The sequence below is a fragment of the Fukomys damarensis genome, unplaced genomic scaffold (assembly GCF_012274545.1).
Source record: "Fukomys damarensis isolate Sample0158 unplaced genomic scaffold, DMR_v1.0_HiC HiC_scaffold_29, whole genome shotgun sequence".
Taxonomy (NCBI): Eukaryota; Metazoa; Chordata; class Mammalia; order Rodentia; family Bathyergidae; genus Fukomys; species Fukomys damarensis.
Genome location: NW_022900941.1, coordinates 33,431,620 through 33,455,597, shown reverse-complemented (window position 1 = coordinate 33,455,597; position 23,978 = coordinate 33,431,620). Strand labels below are relative to the sequence as shown.

The 23,978-nt window shown below is 38.6% G+C and overlaps 1 protein-coding gene across 1 annotated transcript in view; it reads right to left on the bottom strand.

Moving 5' to 3' along the window:
• Nucleotides 1–19,090, bottom strand: part of Fmnl2 (formin like 2) — a 246,944-nt gene extending 227,854 nt beyond the window's left edge. The window contains exon 1 of the mRNA XM_033757229.1: nucleotides 19,022–19,090. Coding sequence (XP_033613120.1) covers nucleotides 19,022–19,090 — 69 coding nt within the window. The remainder of the gene's footprint in view (nucleotides 1–19,021) is intronic.
• Nucleotides 19,091–23,978: the final 4,888 nt, after the last annotated feature.

The following is a 23,978-nucleotide window of genomic DNA, read 5'->3' as shown; positions in this document are numbered from 1 at the left end:
TGGGGGGGGGGGGGAGAAGAATACACTGTAAAATAAAGATTAAAAAGTACAGTATAGCTAATACCCAGGTGAGTAGCATAGTCACTTATCATCATTATCAAGTACTATACTTTTACCTGACTGGCAGTACAGTAGGTCTGTTTACCCCAGCAACATTATAAACAGTACATAATATATTCAGGATGACATTACAATGGTACATCACTAAGTGATAGTAATTTTTCAGCCCCACAGTTATCTCATGGGGTTACTGTCACATATGTGGCCAATCATTGTGACTGTGTTTGAACAGAGCTGTGATCCTACTTATGGAATGAGGAAGAACACCTGACTGGCTCTTAGCCCAGGGTGGGTTAAAGTACGCTTAAGAAAGGCAAGGAGGGGGCCAGAGATTTAGCTCAGTGGCACCCTGCCTGCCTCACAAGCACAAGGTCCTGTTTGATCCCCAGTACCAGGGAAAAAAAGGCAAGAAGGGTTGTGGGTTTTAGACCAACTACATATACCACTTCTCCGTCTAGAAGAGAACTGTGAAAATGTGTGGATAACTGAGCAAGGGCAGCCTGCAGGCAGATTTCTAATCTTAGGTGAACATCTATTTCTCTTTCAAAAGCATTCCCTTCCCTATTAGTGGTGTGTAAACTACTCACCACTTCACAAACACACGTTTCCCCAAATACACATGTTTTCAGACTTTTATTAGGGAGTTTAATTTTACGCTTTTCAGAATTTTTCTTTTTTCAACTCATCAAAAATCTCATCGGCTTCTACTGAAATCACCCAGAGTAGTATATTTGGGTGACTATCCCTTAGGAAAGGAACTTAAAATTAACCAATGAGGGCCAGGGATTTAGCTCAGTGGTTCCTCTGCCTGGCTGGCAAGCCTAAGGTGCTGAGTTCAATTCCCCATACCAAAATAAGAAGAAGAAAAGAAAAGAAAACCTAGGATTTAAAAATCAACCAATGGCCTCGTGTATTTCTTCTAAATAAGTAGGGGACAAGGAGAAAGGAAAAAGGGTGTTTGTTTTAAAAACTATTGCTCTAAGTAATCAAGGAATCATGTGGCTCCACTCTCCAACTGCAGGTAATTAACAACTAAAATCACATTTAGCGGCTCCTAGCAAGCAGGTGAGGAAAATAATTTTAAGAAATGGCCCTAGCAGGGTTTCCACAACTAATCACTGGGCAGTCAGCAAGCTGTCAAGGCCACAGCATTGCTCAAAACATTAAAATAAACCTCCCCTTAGGAGAGCATATTAATCAAGTAAATCTTTCATGAGAGGAGGATACTTTTTTTTTTCTCAGAAAAATAGGAAGCTTACATAAAGAAAATAAAACCACTTAAACACCATGAATCTGTCAGGAACCAAAAAAGATATGCCAAAGTGAAGGCCTCAGAAACAAAGTTTATCTCTGACCTTTTCTTCCCCTGCCCTCTTACTCCTGATGCTCCCAGGATGCAAGTCATAGAAATCAGAATTCCTCCTCTACAAGCCAGGCCACAGAAATCACAATCCCTTTCCCCACCAAAGCCAACCATAGTACTTAAAAAAATCACCCTAATGTTCCCCCACCTTTCTGGATAAGAAATGGTCATAAAGAAATTCGGACTTATTCCAGAGAGGTCTTGGTCCACACCTGGAGAAGAAGATATACCACCACGGAGAGGCCAAGAAAAATCCAACCAGACAGATCTCGCTGCATTTTCCCACTTGCTCCATTTTGTCAGATCATACCCTTTGGTTCTGATCATATTTCTACATAGCTGTCTACACTTCATCAGTCATAAGCATAAAAATGTATATTCACCCTGAGTTTTGAGGCCCCATCCCAAAGGCTTCTATATCACACAAAATTATGACAAATGAATTTGTTATGCTTTTCTCTTTTTAACTTACCTTTTTTGTTCTCACATGGCAGCTAGTACCCTTTACGATGGGCAGGAAAGGGATTAAGGCAGAAGATTAGGGCATAGCAAACTGGCTGAGCATGTGGACAAGGCCTACCTTAAGGGAGATCCAGGAAATGTGCAGAAAAACAGATCCCAAAGCCCTGCATCTGACACCTTCAGAAAATGCTATCTTCAATCTCCAGATAACTCAAGAAGGAGTTGTTTGACAGAACAGCCTGGATGTGACATCAGCCCGAGAACTGGGAGATACAAAAGATGGCCACCACTGAGCTCTGCTCTCACCCTGTAGAATACACTTTCCCTACTTTTAATTGTACCGCACTTGCTGTGCAGAGCATCTTTCCTTTCCTAACTTTAACAAATGTAAAACCTCGATACCTTTTTTGTTTGTCTTGTCCAATTCTTTATTAGGCTCTCAATCCGTAGTTATCTAGGAATAGGGACCATAATTTTACTGAATTTCTCTATGTCATTAAAAAAAACTACTATAAAATTAGTGATTATTTCATTATCTTTATACTAAAGGCAGTTTTGCTGATCGCCACATTCCCAATCCTGAATTCTTTCACACCTTGCACATGGTGCTAAGACTTGGGCAGAGCCCAGCTAATCATGTGGGATTATAATACCGATTTCCTTGAAGCACCTCTGTGTACACAGGTGAGGTAAAGGGTTGAGAAGCAAAGGATACAGCTACTAGCACTTCATGAAAGTTCCTTTTCAGTACTGGGGATCAAACTCGGGACAATGTGCTTGCAAGACAGGCACAGTGCCACTGAGCTAAACCCCCAGCCCTTGGTTTAAAATTTTTTAACATGGTATTTTAAAGCCTGTGGAGCAATTTATGGAGCCAACTCCAAGCCCTTCTTCCCTCTTAACCAGCCTGTGGTTGTTTTTAAGCATTTCCTCAGGCTAACTAGAAATCAAGCACAAAGAGCATTTCACCTAGATCTGACAGTCAGAATCATTTCAAGGAAGAAAGCATGCACAATACACATCCTCCCTTTCTGAATTTCATTTAGTCTGATTGTTAGAGCCTACACCTTAAAACGGGGGGGGGGTGCTAAGCCAGCAATTTGCCAACAAATATGAAGTCAATGGGCTGGGGATATGTCTCAATGGTCAGGACTCCTCGAGCAGTCACTAGGCCCTTTTTGCAATCCCCAGTAAATCTAAATCAATGTGGGGGGAGGGGTCAAAGCTCTTTGTTAAGCAATTTTAAAACAGGTTAATTATTCTGAGCTGAGAGATACACTCACCCACCTGTCCAGAGAAACTCACTGAGCCCCATTTCTTCCACCCTGCAGTCCCCTATGCTCATGGCAGAGTGATTTGCCAACCCATCACCTAACCTAATTCTCAGTACCAACAGTTCCCACAGTCCCCCAACACATTGACACACAGGTGAGTTACAGGGCGCTGAGCTATCTCTAGTTCTATACAGTGCCTTGTCAAGCCAAGTACTGCACTGATGGACTGTGTTATTAGTCAACCCTGTGATTTAGCTGTTCTTCTGAGAAAACCCATCTCTCCCAGGAAGTTGAAGAAAAAGGAAAATAAGAGGTTTGTTTCTTTAAAAGATGAACAGGGCTTATACAGCCTATGGAAACTGTACTGTATTTGCTTACAGACATGGATAAGAGATGTTTGGCACACCTGCAGCAAGAACCAACAGGCTCAGTCCAACAGACAACACTTCAAATGCCAAAGCACTGAAGAACAAGGGAAAAAACACAGGATTACAGGATTCCTTTTTTCTTAAATGTACACCCACTTTCAGCTTACTTGGTCACAATTCAGCAGGAAAAAAGATCTAGGGACTTTTCCGGTAAGCTGAGAAATATGAGCAGGTGAAGGAAGACAAGAAGACTGTCATGCACGCTCATTTGGGCTCAGAAGGCAGAAACTGCCCAAAGGCAGGCAGGAACTGATGTTGAGGCTGAAGGAAATCCTCCTTGTGACTACAAGAAGGAAAAGACAAACTAAAACCTACAGTATCTGATAGTATTGAAGCTCCTGCTCCAAGATATTAAATGGTCAGTCTATTATTGACACCTCCCTGAGGGTAGCAGGCATTGTGGGAGAAATGGCCTACTCTAGGGGAGAAAGAAAGTGAAACATGTTTTATTTCTCTTTGATGCTAATTTAACATCAACAGAAATATAAAGGTGACCACTCATTAATTGCTTTTCATGTGTTGATAAGCACCAACAAGAGTTTTAATGGACTATTTCCAATTGTCTTAATAACCCGCTGCACAAAATAATATTTTCATGGCTTTTTTAGTTGAGGAAATTGATGCTTAGAGAAGTTAATGTTCTTCTCCTTCTCCCCGCAAACCCCAAGGTTACAAAGAGACACAGCCAGTCCGTGTGACTCAGAAGCTTTTTTCCCCACCCAATTCATCATATTCACTGCCTTTAACTCATGAATAAAAATGTTTCAAATATGGTCCTATGCAAGGCATCAACCAATAAGGTGAAGAGGAAAAAAAAAAAGAAAGCAGTGAACTTCCACATCAGTAAGAAAGCAATGTAAATGAAACATGTTATACTCAAATTGGGGGTACGTTGGGATACACACTGAGAATATAAATTCTGGAGCTATGGGGACAACTCAGTGGTAGAGCACAGACTTAGCATGAACCAGGTCCTGGCTCCCATCTCAAGCACCAAGAAGGAACAAAAAAGATATCTAAAGTCAAAAGACTTGGATTTGACATCCCTATGCAAGTATCCTACCTTCTCTAAGACTTAACTTTTTCATCTGTAAAATGGCAGTAATAATGGCAAAAGCAATGACTCCATTTATATAAAACTTATACTACCCATCCAGACAAACATTTGTCAAAAATTATACTGCCATCGTGGAAATCAGAACCTAAATGGCAAAAGGGAACAGTGGAACGAACTAAGATTACTTTCTTTATAATAAAGGCCATCAAATGTCTTCAGTTACAGTACTGAAAACACCTCAAAGGGGAAACATACACGAGTCACTTTTCTCCTCTTCCCATGGTTCTTCTCCCTACTCTTTACACTAATTCTAACCTCTTGGGCACTAATGATTGCCAAGAACAACTTGCTCTGCCTCTCCTCGTAAAGACAGTGGTTTAACTTTGAGAACTGAAACAGCTCCTCTTAGGCAAAATAAAGATTTATATATATTGCTGGCATTCAATATCACTGTGCAGAAAACTTGTAATGAATATTCACAGAAATAAAAAAACCATAAGATCTAAGAGCATACGCCCCCAAAAAGTCTAACCTAGCCTCCTTTCTGGGTAAATTCATAAAGGTTAAAAATTACCCAAAATCTAAACTAGGCATGGTGGTGCAGCATGCCTGTAATTCCAGTACTTGGCTGTGACTCCAACTCAAGAAGCTGAAGCAGGAGTATCACTGAACTACAAAAGACCCTGTCTCAAAAAAAGCAAACAAAAAAACATTGCCCCAAATTTGTCTTAATGCTCAATTGTGACAGGATATCATAAGCACTGGGAGCATTTTTTTTAAAGTTTGTTTTTGAGACAGAGTCTTACCATGTAGACCAGACTAGACTTGCAATCCTCTCACCTCAGTCTTCCAAGTGCTGGGATTACAAGTGTGGGCTACCACACTCAGCTCAGGACAAGTCTTACTCTTCTATAGGCCCATATGATGTTTTTTTTGCCTTGAAGATTTTACCATGGTATATGTAGTTTTAAACATCAGCACTACCAAGATCACTCTCTACTGAACATCTATTTAGGTAGCCAAATAAAACATTCTAAATCCTGCTATGAACCATGAAGCCAAAAACACAGAACTCAGAATCAGTTGACCCAGGTATTCATCCTGATTATCAAAGACCAGTTTCCATACCTTCAATCACTTTACTTTGTTTCTAGTCTCAAAAAAAAAAAAGGAGTTGAACCAGTTGGTCAACAAGAGCCTTTCCATATGTAAAGAGCTCTAATTCCCAACACTGGCAGACACAGGAAATCAACATTCACTGTGGAAGTCATAAGATGTCAAGGAAAATTGCATATCGAAGCACTACTTGCTGTGGGTTTTTTCCACGGGGACAAAAGTTCCAAAAGTAAACAGTTCTTTTTCTCCAGAACAAGGACAGGACGTTGGGGACATGAGTCATTCTGTTGACATTCTAGGTATTGGTCAGCTGGAGAACAGGAACCAGACCAGCTTCCTAGAGAGGTGAAAAATTTACTTGGGAAAAGATCAAGAAGATGCACTTAAAACGTCAGAAGAATCTTTGCCTCCTAAACCAGTCGTGATATAGACTCTTTAATGGCAATGCCCATCCTCACCTTGGCAAAAGGAGTAAAAGAACTTACATCTAGAACTCCACAGTCCATTGGAACAGCTGTCCAATACTAACAAGATGAAAACACCAATGACTTATAGGCTCAAGCCCTGCTCCCACACGCATACTCTTTCCCCTCAACATGGTAGAATATAAATGTGCCTGTCATTTTTTTCTTCAAGGGCAGGAATTAACAAACACCAGTGAGACCCCAACATTTTTTAAAATTAGAAGAGAAAGACAAGCAGCCTACCCTAGTCAGCGCTCTAGGCTTGTCACATAGATGACCCTGTTTATCTTGTCATTTTAAAATTCATCTTGGCAAAACATCCACAAGCAAAGTTCCAAAATTTCACAAATGACCATGTCATTCTCCTCAAAACAAAACAACAAAAAAATACACATAAAATATATTATGTATCATAACAGAATACATTTTTACATATAATGATACATATATAGGACAGTGGCTAACAACTTCCTAGGCTTTATTCATTGATACAAAGCTCCACGCTGCCCTTGTTGTTTAATGCCCCATCGCACTGTCATGCAGAAACTCTACTAGAGAATGCTGCAGATTATCTGAAAGGTAATTCTTCTGAATTCTTTGCCTAAATCAGAATCCCATATAGTCCCAAACATGTATTCACTCACTCACTCACCTGTCACTGGCAATCTAATGACATAGAAATTCTATTACAAGTAATGGGGATCATGTTAAGGGCTTAGGTAGTGCAAAAAAGAAGAAATAAACATTATCTGCAAAGCTTGTTTATAGTCCCTTGTTGCTTTTTCTATTTACATTCAGTTTGGTGTCCTCTTTCTCCATCGCTTCTCAGCAGATATAAGCACCAAAAGCTACTGCTATGCTATGAGATATAAGGACACACAAGATAACACAAAAAACAAAAGTAAAAAGGAAAAGGAAAAGCTTATCTAATGGCATACATTAAATTGACCAAACAACTGTTAAAGTGCAATTAGGGAATTTCTCCATTTCAAAAGAGTGCTATATTACAGCAGTCCTTCTGCCATTCTTAGGGGTTTTAGAAGGAGCCATTAATTTAAATGTGTCATGCCAAAAAATAACAGATGCATCCCTTAAAGTTCACATTAGTCACCTCACTTCTCAATATATTTGCTGAACAAGCACTGGTTTATTTGATAAACATGTACCAGGGCCATGGGAAGACTTAGAAACAGAGCACAGAGATGTGCTTCCTTAACCAAAACTCAGGCATGGATTAATAACCAGTGTGTGTAAAGTCCTTTTATATTTATTTTATTTTTTATAATTGTTAGCTAAATACTTGTAGAATATTTGATTTAGAAAACCAGGTTACAAGGTAAGGTGAGTTGGTCAACTCAAATATGTGATCTATCACTACTAAGAGAAATAATCACAAAAGCCATAAAAAGTGAGATTTTTAGTTTTAGATAAAACTAAGTACTTCTGAAAAAAAATTGATGAGAATATGCCAATAATGGCCTGGAAGCCAAGTGAACAGTTCTCAATAGCCAGAGCTGGGGCAATTAGAACAAAACAGTCTAATACAACCAAAGTATATAAGAACACATGAGGTTCCTGCTGATATAAATTATTGAATAAACATGAGTAAGGAGAGAAGAAACAAATCTATGCAGAAGAATTCCAAATAATTCATGTAGATGCTGTCAAAGAAGTAGAGCACAACTTTCCACTGCATAAGAGGGCTGCAGATAGTGACATTTTTCCAAAGGCTACAGCATAGAAGGATGGTTGAGATTTTTACAGATTTTTACATTAGGTAGAGAAATATGGCAAACACCACCTGGGCCAGGCTGGTCACGGTCAGTAACAGTGATACATGTTAACAGCAGGTACTCTTGATAGTATGGGATTATAAACAGCACTTTATCTCTGTGGTCTTCCTCTTCCAAACTTCATTCTAATCATTACAAAGACATTGACAAACCTCAATTGAGAGCCATACTACAAAATACCTGCATCAAACTGAAGGAAAGTCTGAGAAAGCCTGATAACCAAAAATAGCCTAAGGATACAGGACATCTGAATATAATGCAGCATCCTCGAAAAAACAAGGAAATGTGAATAAACTATGGATGGTTCTTAGTAACAATGTGTCAGTGTTGACTGGCTAATTCTGACAAATGTACCATGCTAACAAAAGCTAGTAAGAGAAACTGAGTGCAGGTTATATGAGAACTCAGTACTATCTTCTTAATTTATCTATGAATTTAAAACAGTTCTACAATGAAGTTTTGTTTTTAAAGAGTCTATCAGAAAGGAATGAGAGCTGCTCGCAAAAAAGAGCACACACATGAAGTTGGCCAAATTCAGTGTGGCAGCAACTGTCCTTATCCTCTCTTTGTGCACTAACTAGTAAACTCAAAGATCTTGAAGGCAGAACTCAGGGTCCTGTTTTTTTTTGTTCTGGTTAAAAACTGGACCATTCTCAGAAGACAGTATAGATCTTATTCAGTGGCCAGAGACCCAATTTAGGAGATCTCTTTTCTTTACAAAGGGAGAGAGATCTTCAGTCTACTCAAGGAAAACTCCACTTGGAATTAATGGAATGTGTCTGACCAGACAGATGTTGTGGGCTCACCTCCACTAACCCCTCAGATTTGGAGCGCATCTCTTCACAAATCCTTGCTTTTGTTTCACCACTATTTATAAATAGAACAACTCTCACCATTTATGGTGTTAAAGGATTAAACGCAAGTCTGAAACCAATTAAGACAGTACTCCTTTTCCTTTTAAGCTTTTTGGTCAATTTCTTAAGCCATATGGATAGTTCATTAAATCAAATATTACAATAACCATTTCTTCAACAAGCAGAAATCAATTGGAAACTCAAAGACAATGGAAATGGGAATGTAGCTGACAGTTATGACTTTGTTCTTTGATATCTTACACAGATTTAAGCTAATACTTTTTGCCTTCAAGCACTTTTCCTTCTTCCCCTTTTGAGATAAAACAGGAAAAATTCCTTAAGCATAAATGACATCCAGGAATTTAATTCAACTTGAATAACTGAATGGTATCTATCAGGTGAAAAGATGGTATGCGTGGTACATAGAAACCACAAGAACTAGGATGGCCTTCAACGTCAACTCACTTGAAGGACCAAGGTGTGCAACATGAACTTCTAGGGAACTTAATTAGAACATGGATCTATTTTCTTTTATGGGAAACATATAAATTAATGGCTCTCCCTAGAACTTCTGAAGAACCGCATAGACACTCTTTTTGAAACTGATAAATTTCCCAAACTTTCTGAACTTAACTTCCCTCAACTCCACCCTCAGCCCAATACGGTAAATGCAGTCACATCACAGGTCCAGGCCTGTTGAAAAGTGAAATGATAGAGTCTTGCAAGTCCATGTTTCCTCTCCTACAGGAAACAGTTTCACAGTATAGATTTCAACATCTTGTTACCCATAGCTTTATTGGGAAATGAGTCAAAAAGCACATGCAGCCAAATTAAGGTTTAACCTTTTTTTGACTGTGTGTGCCTCATCATCCCTCAGGAGTTTATAGTATGGGCAAGAAATTCATGAGAAAGAAATAAAAATGATAAAATTATAGTCCCTAAGCAGTGGTTCTCAACAACAGGGATTTCTGCCCCCACTGAACATTCAACAATGTCTACAGACATTTTTGCTGTTAGAACAAGGAGGAAAGGGCTGGGGGATGTAGCTCAGTGGTGCCATGCCTGCCTGGCAAACTCAAAGTCTTGAGTTCAATCCCCAGTACCAAAAAAAAAAAAAAGATTGGGAAGAAGGAATGTTACCCAATGCCAGCCACCAGCATCCAATAGATAGAGCCCAAGGATGCCAACGAAATATCCTACAGTGGCCAGGGAGTGTTATGCAGCCCTGAATGCTCAGTGTTACTCCAAAGCCATAAAGGAAAACTGAAATCTGAATTTCTTCTTTTGAAAAAAGGAGGTAGAAAATATTCATTATACTGGCTCCTCCTCAATCTTGTTCGCACTATCCTCTTTCTCTGCACCCTAAAATTTAAGCTTCACTCACAATGCTGGGTCCTCTGCTTTCTTCCCTTGAATCTCTGTAACAACTTTGTTTTCTGATCCTCTTTCAAATGCCACTATCACTCCAGTTTTATCTACCTTAGAACTTAGAGAAGTCCTACATATCAACTGCTCAAAAACTATCATCAAATGTTAATTTCACCATCCAAAATTATAATTGTTAGGAGCCTAACATGAAGAAAACCAGTATTTCTTGAGGGTTTACTAAGTGTAAAGCAATGTAGGAAAGCACACTACATAGGAGAATTTGTAATTCTTACATCACTTTGAACTAGGTATTATTTCTATTTTACAGATAAGGATGAAAGAACATAAGTATTTTATCTCAAATCATATAACGAGTGTGACAGGTCCAATGTTCTTTCCACACAGCCCACTGCCACTATAATACAGTTTTCCTTATACACAGACCAGGCATTAAGGTTATCTGGAGGATACACCAGTGTCTTGATAAATACCAGCCCCCTCTCAGCAAGTTCATAGGCCAGCGAATATTAGACACTCAGGCTTTTTTTTTTTTTTAAACAAATGCCAACGCTAGCTCACAGGAGAGAACAACAAAGAAATCAGTTTACAAATTTAGTATTGTGTCTACCTCTCTTGAAAAATCTGACCCTATTGGATCAAAGGGAAAGAGGAAGAAAAGGGAGCAGGGAACAACAAGCTTCCTTGGCCGGGAAATCACCTAAAGTTCACAATCTGAAAATCTATCGCTTTCTCAATATGTGTCATTTTATTTATCTTCTTAAATAACACCAGAAAATAGAATTTCTCCATTTCCATTTTTCTGGAAAGTAAATGAACAATTCCAGCAGGAATTCTGATACCCAAAATCCATTTTTTTTTAATTGAATCAAAAAGTTAAAGGAAAAGGAAATGAATTATCTTGTAATTTCCCTTAAACCGTCCCCTACATTCTGCCCACGTGGTTTCCTTGCAAATAACTGGGAGAACCATCTGTGTGTGATTGTTAATTCTTCAAATTAAAATTACTCCATTTATTAATGGAGGAAAGTTTCTTCTCAAGTTTTTCTTTCTACATATCCCAGGTGAAGCAGGATTTGCTCAACCCTAACATCCTCAAACAAAGTAACTTTAAATCTAAAACACTTACAAAAAACCTTAATATATTGTTTTCCATCAGCCAATTTTACAATAGTGCTAAGTGCAATTTAAGGATGACAACATCTTCTGGATGACCCACAGAAAGAATGACATATTTAGTCTACAAATTCATGGGATATTGAGCAGCTTGCCAGGTGCATTCCACCTCCATGGTCCTGATTCCTTGAGCAACACAGGCCTTAAAAAAGAGCTTCCGAAACAATGAAAGGGAGGTGGTGTTTACAACCTGAGCAAAAAGGTTTTCAAAAATGCAACTGAGGTAATGTTCTTTGAATAACTGTTACTGCAAATGGCGAATAGAAATGTCATATGAGCATGAATATAAGACAAAACAATATCTATGCAAAAAGTAATTTCTTGGTTATTTTAAATCTTCCTTGAAGTAGGGCCTAGAAAATGTCAATGAAGTGGTAAAGTTAAAGCCTGCTTAAATTAAAAATATACTTGTTAACTGGGAAAGAAAAATAAGGCAATGTCTATGTCAGGACCTACTGATCCTGAGTACATGTCATCTTCAGAAATGGGTGGAATACTAAAAATGAATTATCACAGAGTATTAAGGAGCAAGCTTGGCTTCCATTCTCAGGTTGGCAAGCACTGAAATAATGAACTGGTCAATTACAATACTACCCAATGTATTCAAGAAATTATGAATCAGTCCTCTAAATTTAGCAGCTAGATTCATTCCTGTACAAATTTTCAAGCCAGTTCAACCCAAATAGCAACTATAGGAAGCATAAGACTTCTAAAGCAGAAAAGGAAAAATAAATCCCTCCCATGGAAATCAGAATTATTTCCAGCCAAGTTCTTCTAAATTTCCAATGTGGAAACAGTTAGCAATTGCTGTTCATATGTTTAGTCTAGATCTAAGACAGTAAAAGAATTGAGAGACAGAGAGAGATGTGGGTACAGGAGTTCATTTTTGTAGAAATGCCATGATTAAACAACAAGAGTTCTATTTATGGAGCTACATTAAAGACTTCAGAATCTTATTTAATTTCTATAGTGACAAATACAGTTAAGCAGACTTTTTGATGCTATCAAAAGACAGCAACTCTTAAGAATTATTTTAAAAACAAGACTCCCCAAGACTTCTTTGTTTTAATGTTAAGAGAAAAAAAAACTCTATTTTTTTAATTTCCCAATTTAATTTAGCCTATTCATCTCAGTTGGGGTGAAGCATATTTGAAAGAGGAAGACAAAACCTAGGCCAATTATACAAAGAAGAACACACTGTCTTCCGTTAAAGGCTTATAAAAATAAATTTGGCTTACAAAAAGGAATTCAAGGAGATTTGCACATTGTCCCCTCATTTGATAAGAGCCTGCTGATTTTTTACTCAGTGCATTTCTCCAAATTCATATTGGGTAGGGCAAGTTAAACAAAATTTCTAAGTATATCACTGCAATCTAGCTAAATATAAATAGAGGTTTCACATTTCAAGTCAAAAGATCACATTTAATTTAAGTTTTAATTTTAAGAGATCAGTCCAGATGGTGGTTGAGGATCATTGTGGAGACATAAAAATGGAACAAATTTCTCAAGAAATCTAACAGCCCATCTGGGGCATAATCAAGCAATGAATTTCATTTAAACCCAAAGCACCTTGAAAAGGAGTTTTACCTCTTTGGATCAAGACAGTTCAAGCTCTTACCTAGAATTTGTTGGCAAGTTGTACTTTCTGTAATCTGTAACCCAAGCACTACTCATCTTTTTAACTCTTGTGTGGGGCTTGTCACCTTGTGTCATACAGCACCATGGCAACCCAGCTTGTCTGAAAGAACATCCCAACTGCAAATACAGGCTGAATAAAGCTAGGTTTTCGGCTGTGAACGAAAGAATCAGAAAGGAATTTTAATAAAAAAAATGTTTTAATTGTGGCTTGGGGGGGACAATAAGGCAAATCCATCTTTGACACTGTAACAATCTGATCTGGCAGAAATAACTTTCAGTGCTATCATAAAATAAAAGTTCTATATATATTCTGTACAGTAAATGATTTGAGAACAGGCAATTTCTCAGTCTCTCACAAAGGAAAGCCATCTTGCAGATTGGGTTTTTCAAGTTTTGGTACAACAGGTTTCTGTGTGTCCTCAAACTATATTTTAAATCACTTCCACATTTTTATAAGACTAAATAAAAGATAATTCTTGCCAAATCTTATAAAATAACACCCATGTTGAATAACTAAATTTAATTATAAATTTTATATAAATATTAAATACTTAAATTTCACAGTGTGAAAGGTCAAGTTGCTGCTCTTCATTTTAAAAAACATATCTGAGCTGTGCTCAGTAGCACACACCTGTAATCCCAGCTACCTGAGAGGCTAATGCAGGAAGAGCATAAATTCAAGGCCAGCTTGGGAAGCTTAGTGTGATCCTATCTCAAAATTTTAAAATATAAAATCAAAAAGGGTTATGATTGGGTTCTACCACAGAAGTAGGGAAATCATGACACAAGACTGGGATCTAAATCAACCAAAGGATAGCTGGAGAACTCAGTACTGAGAGCATTCAAAAATTGTCTTTTTTGTTGTTGTTTTGTTTTTGCTGCTTGGAAAAATTTCAACTTAGACGTCCAAATCACACTACACATCAAAGTAAATTCCACATAAATAAATTTTAAGTCTTTAAAAAATATGACTCTAAAACTAAAATTAAGTCACATTTTTGGATTCAGCTGTCAAGAAGGACATTCTAAGTTTCAAAACCATGACATAAATTACGAAAAGTTTAAATTTAGAATATGTAAAAAATGCAAAATTTTCCAAGACTAAAAAACTGAAAAGAGGAAGTGGGAAAAACAGTCAAAACAAATACAGTTATTATCTATTACATGGGTCAGCAAACTATGACCCAGTTTCTCGGTTTGGGGAGTTTTTTGTTTTATTTTCACAGTACTGAGAATTGAACACGGGGCCTTCATAATAAGCAACATCCCCAGCTTTTTTTTTTTTTGTATCAGGGATCAAACTCGGGTCCTTGGAGCTCTTTTTATTTTTGAGACAGGTTCTTGCTAAGCCACTAAGGTGCCAGACTGGGCTCAAATTTGCCATCCTCCTGCCTCTGCCTTCCAAACTGCTGGGGTTATTGTTGTGTGCCAGTATGCCCAGTTCCAATGCCAGTTTTTGTAGGACCCATAAGCTATGAACAGCTTTTACATTTTTAATTAGTTGACAAAAATAAAAAGGTATAGTATTCAACGACACCTAGATTGTATGTTACTTTTCTCACTGAAGAGACAAAATACCCAATACTCTTAAGTTAAAAGAGTAAAGATTTATTTGGCTCACAGTTTGCAGAGGTCTCAGTCCATAGTCAGCTGGCTTCGAGGCAGGGTGCATAGCAGAGGGACATCATAGAGAAGCAGTTCATCGCAGCCAGAAGACAGTAAAAGCAAGCAATCCACAATAGCAGCTGCTTTCTGCCCCTTTTATATTCCATCTTGGCTACTTGGATTAGGGCAGGTGCTAAACCAAGCAGTGGATTAATTTATTAAACACAAATCTTTCATCCCAGCATCACACACTCTAGATCAGCCACCTCTGAAAAAAGCCCATCTATGACTACAAGAGGCTTTAGGGGTACATCTAGACACAGACCATAACACAAAGACATCTAGGTACTATATAAAGTTCATGTTTCAATATGGTTATATTCTTTCAGTTGCCTATTATCTCAGGCTATGTTTGCAGCAGACTGTGGCCCAAAAACCTAAAATATTTACATGTAGCCCTTTATAAGAAAAGTTAGCCAATCCTCCCTCTACTAGGCAAAGTACTTATACATAAGAAAATAAGGCCCAATAAATAGGTGAAGGAGATTGTTACAGCTTAGATCTAAAGTGGCCCGAGAGCCTCATACATTTGGGAGGTATGTGGATGACGGGGGCAGTACTGCTGGCTTGCTGCTAGGTAGCGTGAGGCAGGGTTTGTGTTGAAGAGGCAGGTCACTAGAAGTGTAGCCCGGAAAGGTCTATCTTCCTTTCCAGCTCCTCCTTCCATCCTCTGCTTCTCCTCAGCTATGCCTTCCTACTATGGAGCCAGCCAACAACGAACTACAACATAAGCTAAAATAAACCTCTCCACCCTTACACGTCAGGTATTTTGTCATTTCAGATATTTTGTCCCAGCAATGATGAAATAACTCAGATTTTTTTCTTAGTAAAAGAAAAATTACAACTGTTTAAACACACACACACATGCACGCATGCACGCACACACACACAGCAAATGCTTACTTTACTGTCAAATTGAAAGAATCTCTCTGATCTCTTAAATTAGGGTTTTTGGAAAAATTAACTCTTAAATGCTGTAAAACAAGATAAGAAACTGCAAGGTGGCACACCAAATAAGTCCAACCCTGTCAGAAAGCAATGTGGCAGACAGAATCAAATCTGCATTATGCACTGGGGAGGTAGCTCAGCAGCACCTTGCCTGCCTGGCAAGCAAAAAGTCCTGAGTTTGATCCCTGGTACCAGGGGGGAAAACAATGTCCATTACTTGCTTTTCACTTATCCTAGGAACACTGCCTGAAAGATGTGCAAGTAAGTCCACGTACAAAGAAATTCATCACGGCATCATTAATACAATGAAAAGCCAGTAAGCAGATTCCCCTCAATTCTACGAGTCATTTTATTCAATTATCTAAGTTTTCACATATCTAAAATCAAGATATACAAGTATAACCATGTACATTTAACCCATTTCTTGTTTCCACATATCAAAATGGTGATAAAAATCAACGAGGTCTTGTACATAGTAACAGAGGTGCAAAGAAGAGCCCTGAAAGAGGACCAACCAGAGTATTTCCTTGGAGAAACACACACAGCCACCAATAAAAATCACAGCACAGAAGCAGAGAGCAATGAACTCATGCCTAGTGTCTCTCTCAGATTTCCTAATTCAGATTTACTGAAGCTCTCTCAGTGGCCAATCCATTCAGAAGCCAGAAAGTAAGGAAGTCTGGAGGATCCCATCAGCCAGCACCCCTGCTCACACCAAGAGGGTAGAGAACAGGTGAAACAGGGTGCTATGGCTCTAGCGCACAGCCTCCAAAATTTAGGTGTTGTCATTATGATGGGGCTAAAAGGTAGGGCCTCTATGAGGCCAAAGGGCAAAATTAATCCTTACTTGTTAATGGGACTAAGACCGTTGTAAAACAGGCTTCAGTAAGCGTTTAGCTAGCTTGCCCTTTTTCTCCTTTTGCCATGGTAAGTACGAAACAAAAAGGTCCTCATCACATCAAACAGTGGTGTCTGACCTTCTCAGCCTCTGTAACTCTAAGAAATAAAATTCTGTCATGTTTAGATACAAGATCCCAACAATGAATGTAACTGTACTGTATCCCTAAAATGTACCAATAAACTCAATTAAAGCTGGAAAAAAAAAAGAAATAAAATTCTGTCATGTTTAGATACAAGATCCCAACAATGAATGTAACTGTACTGTATCCCTAAAATGTACCAATAAACTCAATTAAAGCTGGAAAAAAAAAAGAAATAAAATTCTGCTCTTTATAAATCATCCTGTCTCAGGTATCAGTTCTAGTAGCACAAAAGAAACCATGACAGGAAGAAAAAAAGAAGAACCATCATAGTCATTCTCCTACTCACCCAACAAATAATATAAAAATTACTTTCCCTCTGTGATGCACACTGGAAGGGAAAAGTAAATCTCAAAGTCTTAAGTAATGTTACCCCTAAATCACTCACTAAATCAGGACCTGAGTGATTTTGGTTGCTTTAAAAAGAACTGATGAGCCAGGCATGGTGGTGCATGCCTGTAATCCCGGCACTCAGGAGAAAGGCAGGAGGATCACGGAGTTCGAAGCCAGCCTGGGCTACATAGTGAGTTCAAGGTCAACCTGAACTACATAGTGAGACCCTCTCCCAAAAAAGAAAAAAAAACTGACAGAAGAAATTAGAAAATAGGAATTGAGAAGTCAAACTTTTCATAAAAGAAAACATTTTCTATAATGCTAAGGTACAATAGAGATGTTAGACAAACAGCTATGATTTGGGTAAGGTACAAAATATCATGTCAAATGCATAAGAAATTTAAAATTAAAGAACAAATTATTTTGAACAGCAAGGAAATTGATAAATCCATTATATGATTCAAGGTGTAGGCAAAGTTATGAGTGAACTTATATTTTCCAAACAGGTTTGAAAAAAATGAGTTTCTAGTTCCCATTCCTCTGAATTTAAGTTACTTTAAGTAAGATTTTTGATAAGTACTCTACCAAAAGTTGTTTCATGAAGAACATACCAAGGTTTACTGTCTAGAAAAAAGCCAATTTTAAGAGGTTAAACAACAAAATTATTATTTAATAAAGTGTGTATGTTAGCTTTCTACCACTGTAACAAAATATCTGAGACAATCAACTTATAACGAAGAAAGGCTTATTTTGATTCTCATTTTTGGAGCTTTTAAGACCCACTGTTTTGGAGCCTATGATGAGAAGACATGTCATGGTGGAGAACACACAGCAAAGCTGTTCACCTCATGGAGGAGACCAAAGAGAGAAGAGACAGGGTTCCCACAATCATCCTCAGCAGCATGACCCCAATGATATCACCAGGTCCCACCTCTTAAAGGTTCCATCACTTCTCATAGTGGCATCCTAGAGATCAAGCCTTTACACATAGGCCTTTGAAGACTCCAGAACCAGTTGTTGCAGTGATCCTCAGACATCAGGCACCATAATTCTGACATCTCTCTTTGCTTCAAGTCACTCTATTCAAAATCCCTACTGGAAAATACAGGGAAGTAGGTGCTTATTCAGAACAAAAACCATATTTTGTGCCTAACTCCAAGAGAAACTCTAGACACCAACCAAGAGAGCTGACCCCCCCACCCATACACGCTGGCATACAGCTTTACTCCTGCCACCGTGCTTCCTACTCACAGCCCTTTCCTTTTCGTCATAATCATGCCCCCCAACCTGCATTCCCTGGGAACTCCATTCCTGCCGGTGCTCTAGACATTGACATTCAATTGCCTCTATTCTTTGAACTTACTTGTTGTACTTGTTCCCTAGTAACTGCTTTCTAAAGCAATCATCTTTTAATGTATGTTTGTTCTAAATCCTCAGTCTCTCAGAATCTCCCAAGTCATTTCCCGTTTCCAGGGGATTCATCTGTCACTCTTGAGGGTGCAAAGTGAAGTTGCCCAGAAGGCATGAGTGGTTGAATCAAATTTAGGAACCAATTTCTACCTCTAAAATCAGTTCACCAAGACACAGAGATTGGAAGACATTTCGGTTGGAAGTTTGGAAATAGGTATTTAAGGGATGTGGTTGCCATTGCTATGGTATTCATCCATACCTCAGCTTTACTAACAACAGATAGTAAAAACCCTTTCACACTTGGTAAGGAAACAGCCAGTATCTTATCTGCCATATATTTTCATACCTCAACTGAACGAGTACCTTGTTCTAAGGTACTTGTCCTCACTTCTAAGGGGTAGTAAGAATTCAGCACTAAAGAGCTAAGCACCGTAAAAGAAGGTATCTCCCTCTACTATACACCAAATGTTTGTGTCCCCCCAAAACTCCCATGTCAAACATTAATTTCCAATGCAATGGCACTAGAAGACAGGGCCTCTGGAAAGACTGCTGACCTGTGAGTGATCGGTGCCCTTATAAACAGGCCCCTTCCACCATATGAGGACACAGCAAGAAGATGGCATCAAGGACCAGGAAGCAAGTTCTCGCCAGACCTGTGTCTTCCAATGCCTTGGGCTGCTTTCTGGCCTCCAGAACTACAAAAAATAAATTCATTTTCTTCATAAGCCACCTGATCTATGGTATTCTCTAACAGCAGTGCAAATAGATTAAGACACCCTCATTCACACTGCACCTTTTTAAGAAAAAATATATTTTTAAAACATGTTCTTTTCTTTTGTATCACTCTTCCAGTTCAGCCTGAACTGGGAAACTGCATTTAGAGTCCAATCAAAGAAGCCACAAACATTAACAGTTTTACTAATCACTCAGTCTCTTCAGCATGTATTGCCTCAGACTTCTAGTTATCTTGAGTTTGGTTTTTTTAAAAACAATCATTATGCTTAGTGATTATATTCACTTTAAAAAGTCATGAGCTCTAAAAGTGAAACTGAGAAAGAAATCCAAAAATGTGATCACCTCAGTTTTTTTCAACATCTGGAACACTGGTTGTAATGGTTCTTTAGATCAATCTCTCTAAAAAGTGACACTTTCTTTTTTGAACAATTCTGCACAAACTATCAATCACCTGGGCCTGCAATAGGGTAAGAAAATTGGTAATTAAATGAAGAACCTGTAATGGCATTAAGCACATGATTATTTAGCTGTGATTCTCAATAGCCTGCTAATTTGAGCAGAATTGGGGTAAAGATAACATTTCTTTGATGAGTTATCTCAACTCATTTAAGTTGAACCTCAAGCATTCTCCAGTGAGAGCTAGTCTGGACTACTTCCCAGCTCTAAGCAACCTCACCAGGAAATATAATAAATTTTTGCCATCCAGAAAGAGCTGATGAGGCAGTCTCCCTAATTTCCATGATGTCTGCTTAGTTATAGCAGGACAAAAGAAGTCTCTGAATACAGAAGAGCAGAAACACTTTGTAAAGAACATGTACAAGGTCACCAAGCATGCAAGGTACATATGAGGGAGAACTCCTTGGTGGTAAACACCAGCAATACTTTGAAGGGAAGGTCTGGAGTGGCTGTATGAAATAGTTTAAAATCAGGAGAAAACATCACTCTGAGTTTCCTCAAGAAAGTATGAAGGGGGTGTTCTGGAATCCTAAAATAACCCCCACACTTACAAACAGTCATGTTCACAAAGCTTATCATGGAAATCACAGAACCCTGTGTTTAACAGGATGGCAGCAACACTGCCAAGTTCATATGGCAGGCAAGCTTCAAACACAGATAAACAAATGAAAGCCCTTAAGAATATCTTAACTACAACAGAAATATTTGTTTAGTATTAAACTGTTTTAATCACCATGAACAATCGCTGGAGTCAGTGTACAGCCTATGTAGAGAATGAGGTTCACACACCCTAGCAGATGGCCCTTTCTACACTGTCAAAACCATGTGAGAGCCAGGGGAACGTGACCATTGGAGACAGCAGAGTCCTCCACAGGCCTGACAGGGGACATGGGCACGTGAATGGCAAACCTGCACAGCACAGGCACCACTATTTTCAGATGAACAGATGGATGGCCAGCAAGAAATCTTCCAAAGTGTTCTTCTATAATAATGTTATAACCTGCATCCTCTGCCTAAGAGAACACATTAAATATGATGCATTTTTCTCTATTAATCAACACCCACTTGACAGGTTCCATTAAAAGAAACTTCTAAATAACTTCACATGGAGTTAAAAGTCAAACACTGAAATGAATAAAACCTAAGCTGTTGACTGCAGTATAAACAGGATACCCAGGGTACTCTTTGATAAGTCATAATCTTCCATTAGGTTTATCTTATAACTCTGTTTCACACTTCATTCATTTTTAGAAAAACTAAAATGATTTTCTGGTTTTTTTGCCTGAATGATGACAATTCTCAACTATAATAAAGAAGGCTTAATTTAATCACACCTCAATACTCAACAAGTCAGCAAGCAATTAAATTTAACAATTATTTATCAAAGGCCTACTACAAAGCAAGGCCTCAGGCTAGGGCCCATGCCACTATAAAGAGTATAATATAAAACCATCTTTATCAACCATGTGATCTTTCAAACTGAAGTTTTGCCTAGAGTCTGGGGATAGCACAGGCTACAGGTAACAACTTAAGCTTTAGTATTTAACCCAGACTTTCCACAGCATTTGCATATTGTAGTTGCCCACAAAGCAATGAAGGGCTCATTTCTATTTCCCAATAAGGACTCAACCCCAAGAACAGCCACTTGTCCAAGAACTGTGAACCAGTCCTCCATTATGGCCTTGTTCTTTTACCTCTTCATTCTTCAAGCTTCTTGGAGAAATTGTGAAGGCAGAAGAGAATTCAAGAAAACAGAACAGCCAATTTTGCCTAGAAAAGTCCTCTCGCCTTCTAAAGCAATAAAGTTTTCCTCTTGCTATTGGTGCAAGGATTAAATACATTCTGAAACCAGAAACTACTTCCTGTATTACTACTTAATATATTTAATTAGACTACGGTGAATATACAAAAATGGAAAGGAAGGAATCCCAAAAGTCAGTAATTTATAGTAACTTGTTCTGAGTTTCTCCAGGTCAATGAAAACTTTCCTATGCAAGAAGTCCCAAGGCTTCAAAGCAATATTAAATCAAATAGATGATCAGCTACTGAAAAAGCAGAGCTCCAAAAGTCCTACAGAAAAATGTATAAGCAAGTGTAAGGGCAACAGCATAAATCAAAGTAAAATAACTTGCAAAGGAGGCTACTAATAAAGTGATAAATTTAAGTCTAAAGTTTGTTGGCGTTAATTGAACTAATGGCCAAACTACGGACCACATATACAGATCCACCAAGTAAGGAACTATTAAAATCATATAATGCGTAAACTACAAAAATGTAACATCCTCGGGGAGAAGGTAGGTGAAGACATAAGTATCAACAGCAAATTGTTTAGCAGGAAGCAAGGGATGAGTGAGCACCTAAAGAAGATCCTAAGCAGATTCTATCCAGAGTCTTCCAAAGGGCTGTGCATTGAATGAAGTCCTTGCCATACTCACAGATCAAGCCCCAGGCATGCACCCAAAGCCAGAAGGTATTGGCAGGGCTCTACCCTACTTCTCTCCTTTCATTCAGGCCACTAGGAAATACATTTCATGGTGGCCACCCATAATGATGCGGGAGTAAATCTCAGCTAAACATGCTGGCAGAAAGACAAGCTCACCTTATTTCCTTGATTCACCCAAACTGCCCTACCTATTTACTGTCACAGATGAGGGTTTTATTTCTAAAGCTCCTCAGCGAAGTGGGAGACCTTATGACTTCTTTGGGGATGCAGAAGCACAGATGCTGACTGCAGGACTGAGTAAATGCCACTTGGTGAGCAGACAGCATATCCAGGAGGGGTGAAAAAAAGATGACTCAACACAGTACTGACAACCTTGCATTACAATTTAGCATCCAACCTGCTCAAACATTTTCAGTATGGTTAAGCTGATCTGAAGAAACTTCACAGAATAAGAACATAATTTTAGGCCTTTCAGAGCAACCATTTTGATAGTTCTCATAAGTCACTTAAATAAAAACTGTGCAATAAGACCACAAAGTACATGACTAAAATCCTAATTTATAATAAAAAGCAATAAGTACCACCAGGCACCTACAGTAAACTTCTGCTGAGACTCAATCAGTAGAATCCACCTTTGTCCCTCAGACAAAGATATGCTTTTGCCCTTCTATAACTTTTTCTTGCCAAGGTTCACCCTCCTTAATAAAAGTTGCCAGGACAGCCAACATTCTAAGATCACGTGATCTGACAATGCATTACACATTCACAGGGCATGGTTCTAATCACAGCACAGTTTAAACCACCACTAACTATAGAGCTCAGCAAGATGCTCCTAAATAGAATTTTATGTATCTCCTATCAAATTACTTTTACTGGAAGCATATTTGTGAGACCACAAAGAGAAGAAAAAGACCTCAGCCTGAGCTCATTTTCCCATTTCTGCCTCCCTCCCTGCATGCCTTCTGTGGATGGGATTCTATTTCATCTTTACCCACTGGAAGACAATGTACCTGCCAACTGATGTCAAGAGCAAATCACTTCATACACACACACCCCTTTAGATGGGGCTGCTTCAGCACTTGTGAGCTTTCAGCACCAGAAACAGTTACTTCCTTGTCCAAGGGTCACTGTTAACTCTGTTAACAAATACAGAAGCAATCTAACACTTTGTGGGGAGGGTATCTCCCTAAAGTTTTGGAGCTAAAATGCACACTGATAAAATCACCAAGGAGTTAGACAAAGACAGAGCGTGGCCTCTAAAGTTTCCCATCTTTTTTTTTTAATCCTAATATACTTGTATTACTCATATTAAGTGATTACAAAGTTAGGACTAGGAAATGAAGTGTCACTGAAGAAATAAAACAAACCTAGAATTGAATTTTTCCTTTTTGGCGGGAGCATGCAGTAAGTTTTAGAAAGAGAAAAGAGTACAGGCTTTGGACCAGGGAAGGCCAATCTTAGTTAAAGGTATGATGGACCCCACCAGAAACTCACTTTCCGAAATCTAGATAGAAGCTTCCCCAAATTGAGAGACCCCAAGACGAAAGAGCACCTGAGGTATCCAGTATGGCTGCCTCACTGAGCCAGGGAGAGAAGAGGTCATCTTTGAGCAGGCTTGGGGCATCACACTGCATCACTTACCAGTGCTGAGAAAAGAATCTGCCTCTGTCCAGGGGCCACTCCCTGTCAAGAGGACTCTTCTAACCTCTCCTTAACATCAGCCAACCTATACCTCCTCCGTGCTGAACTCTGCATATAATACTCCATGGCCAGGACCCACTATGGCCAACAATACTGCTATCTACATCCCAAAGCCTGAGCCCTACCAGTTACATTTTTAAAAGGTAGTAATTGTCAAATGCCTATATCTAAAAAGT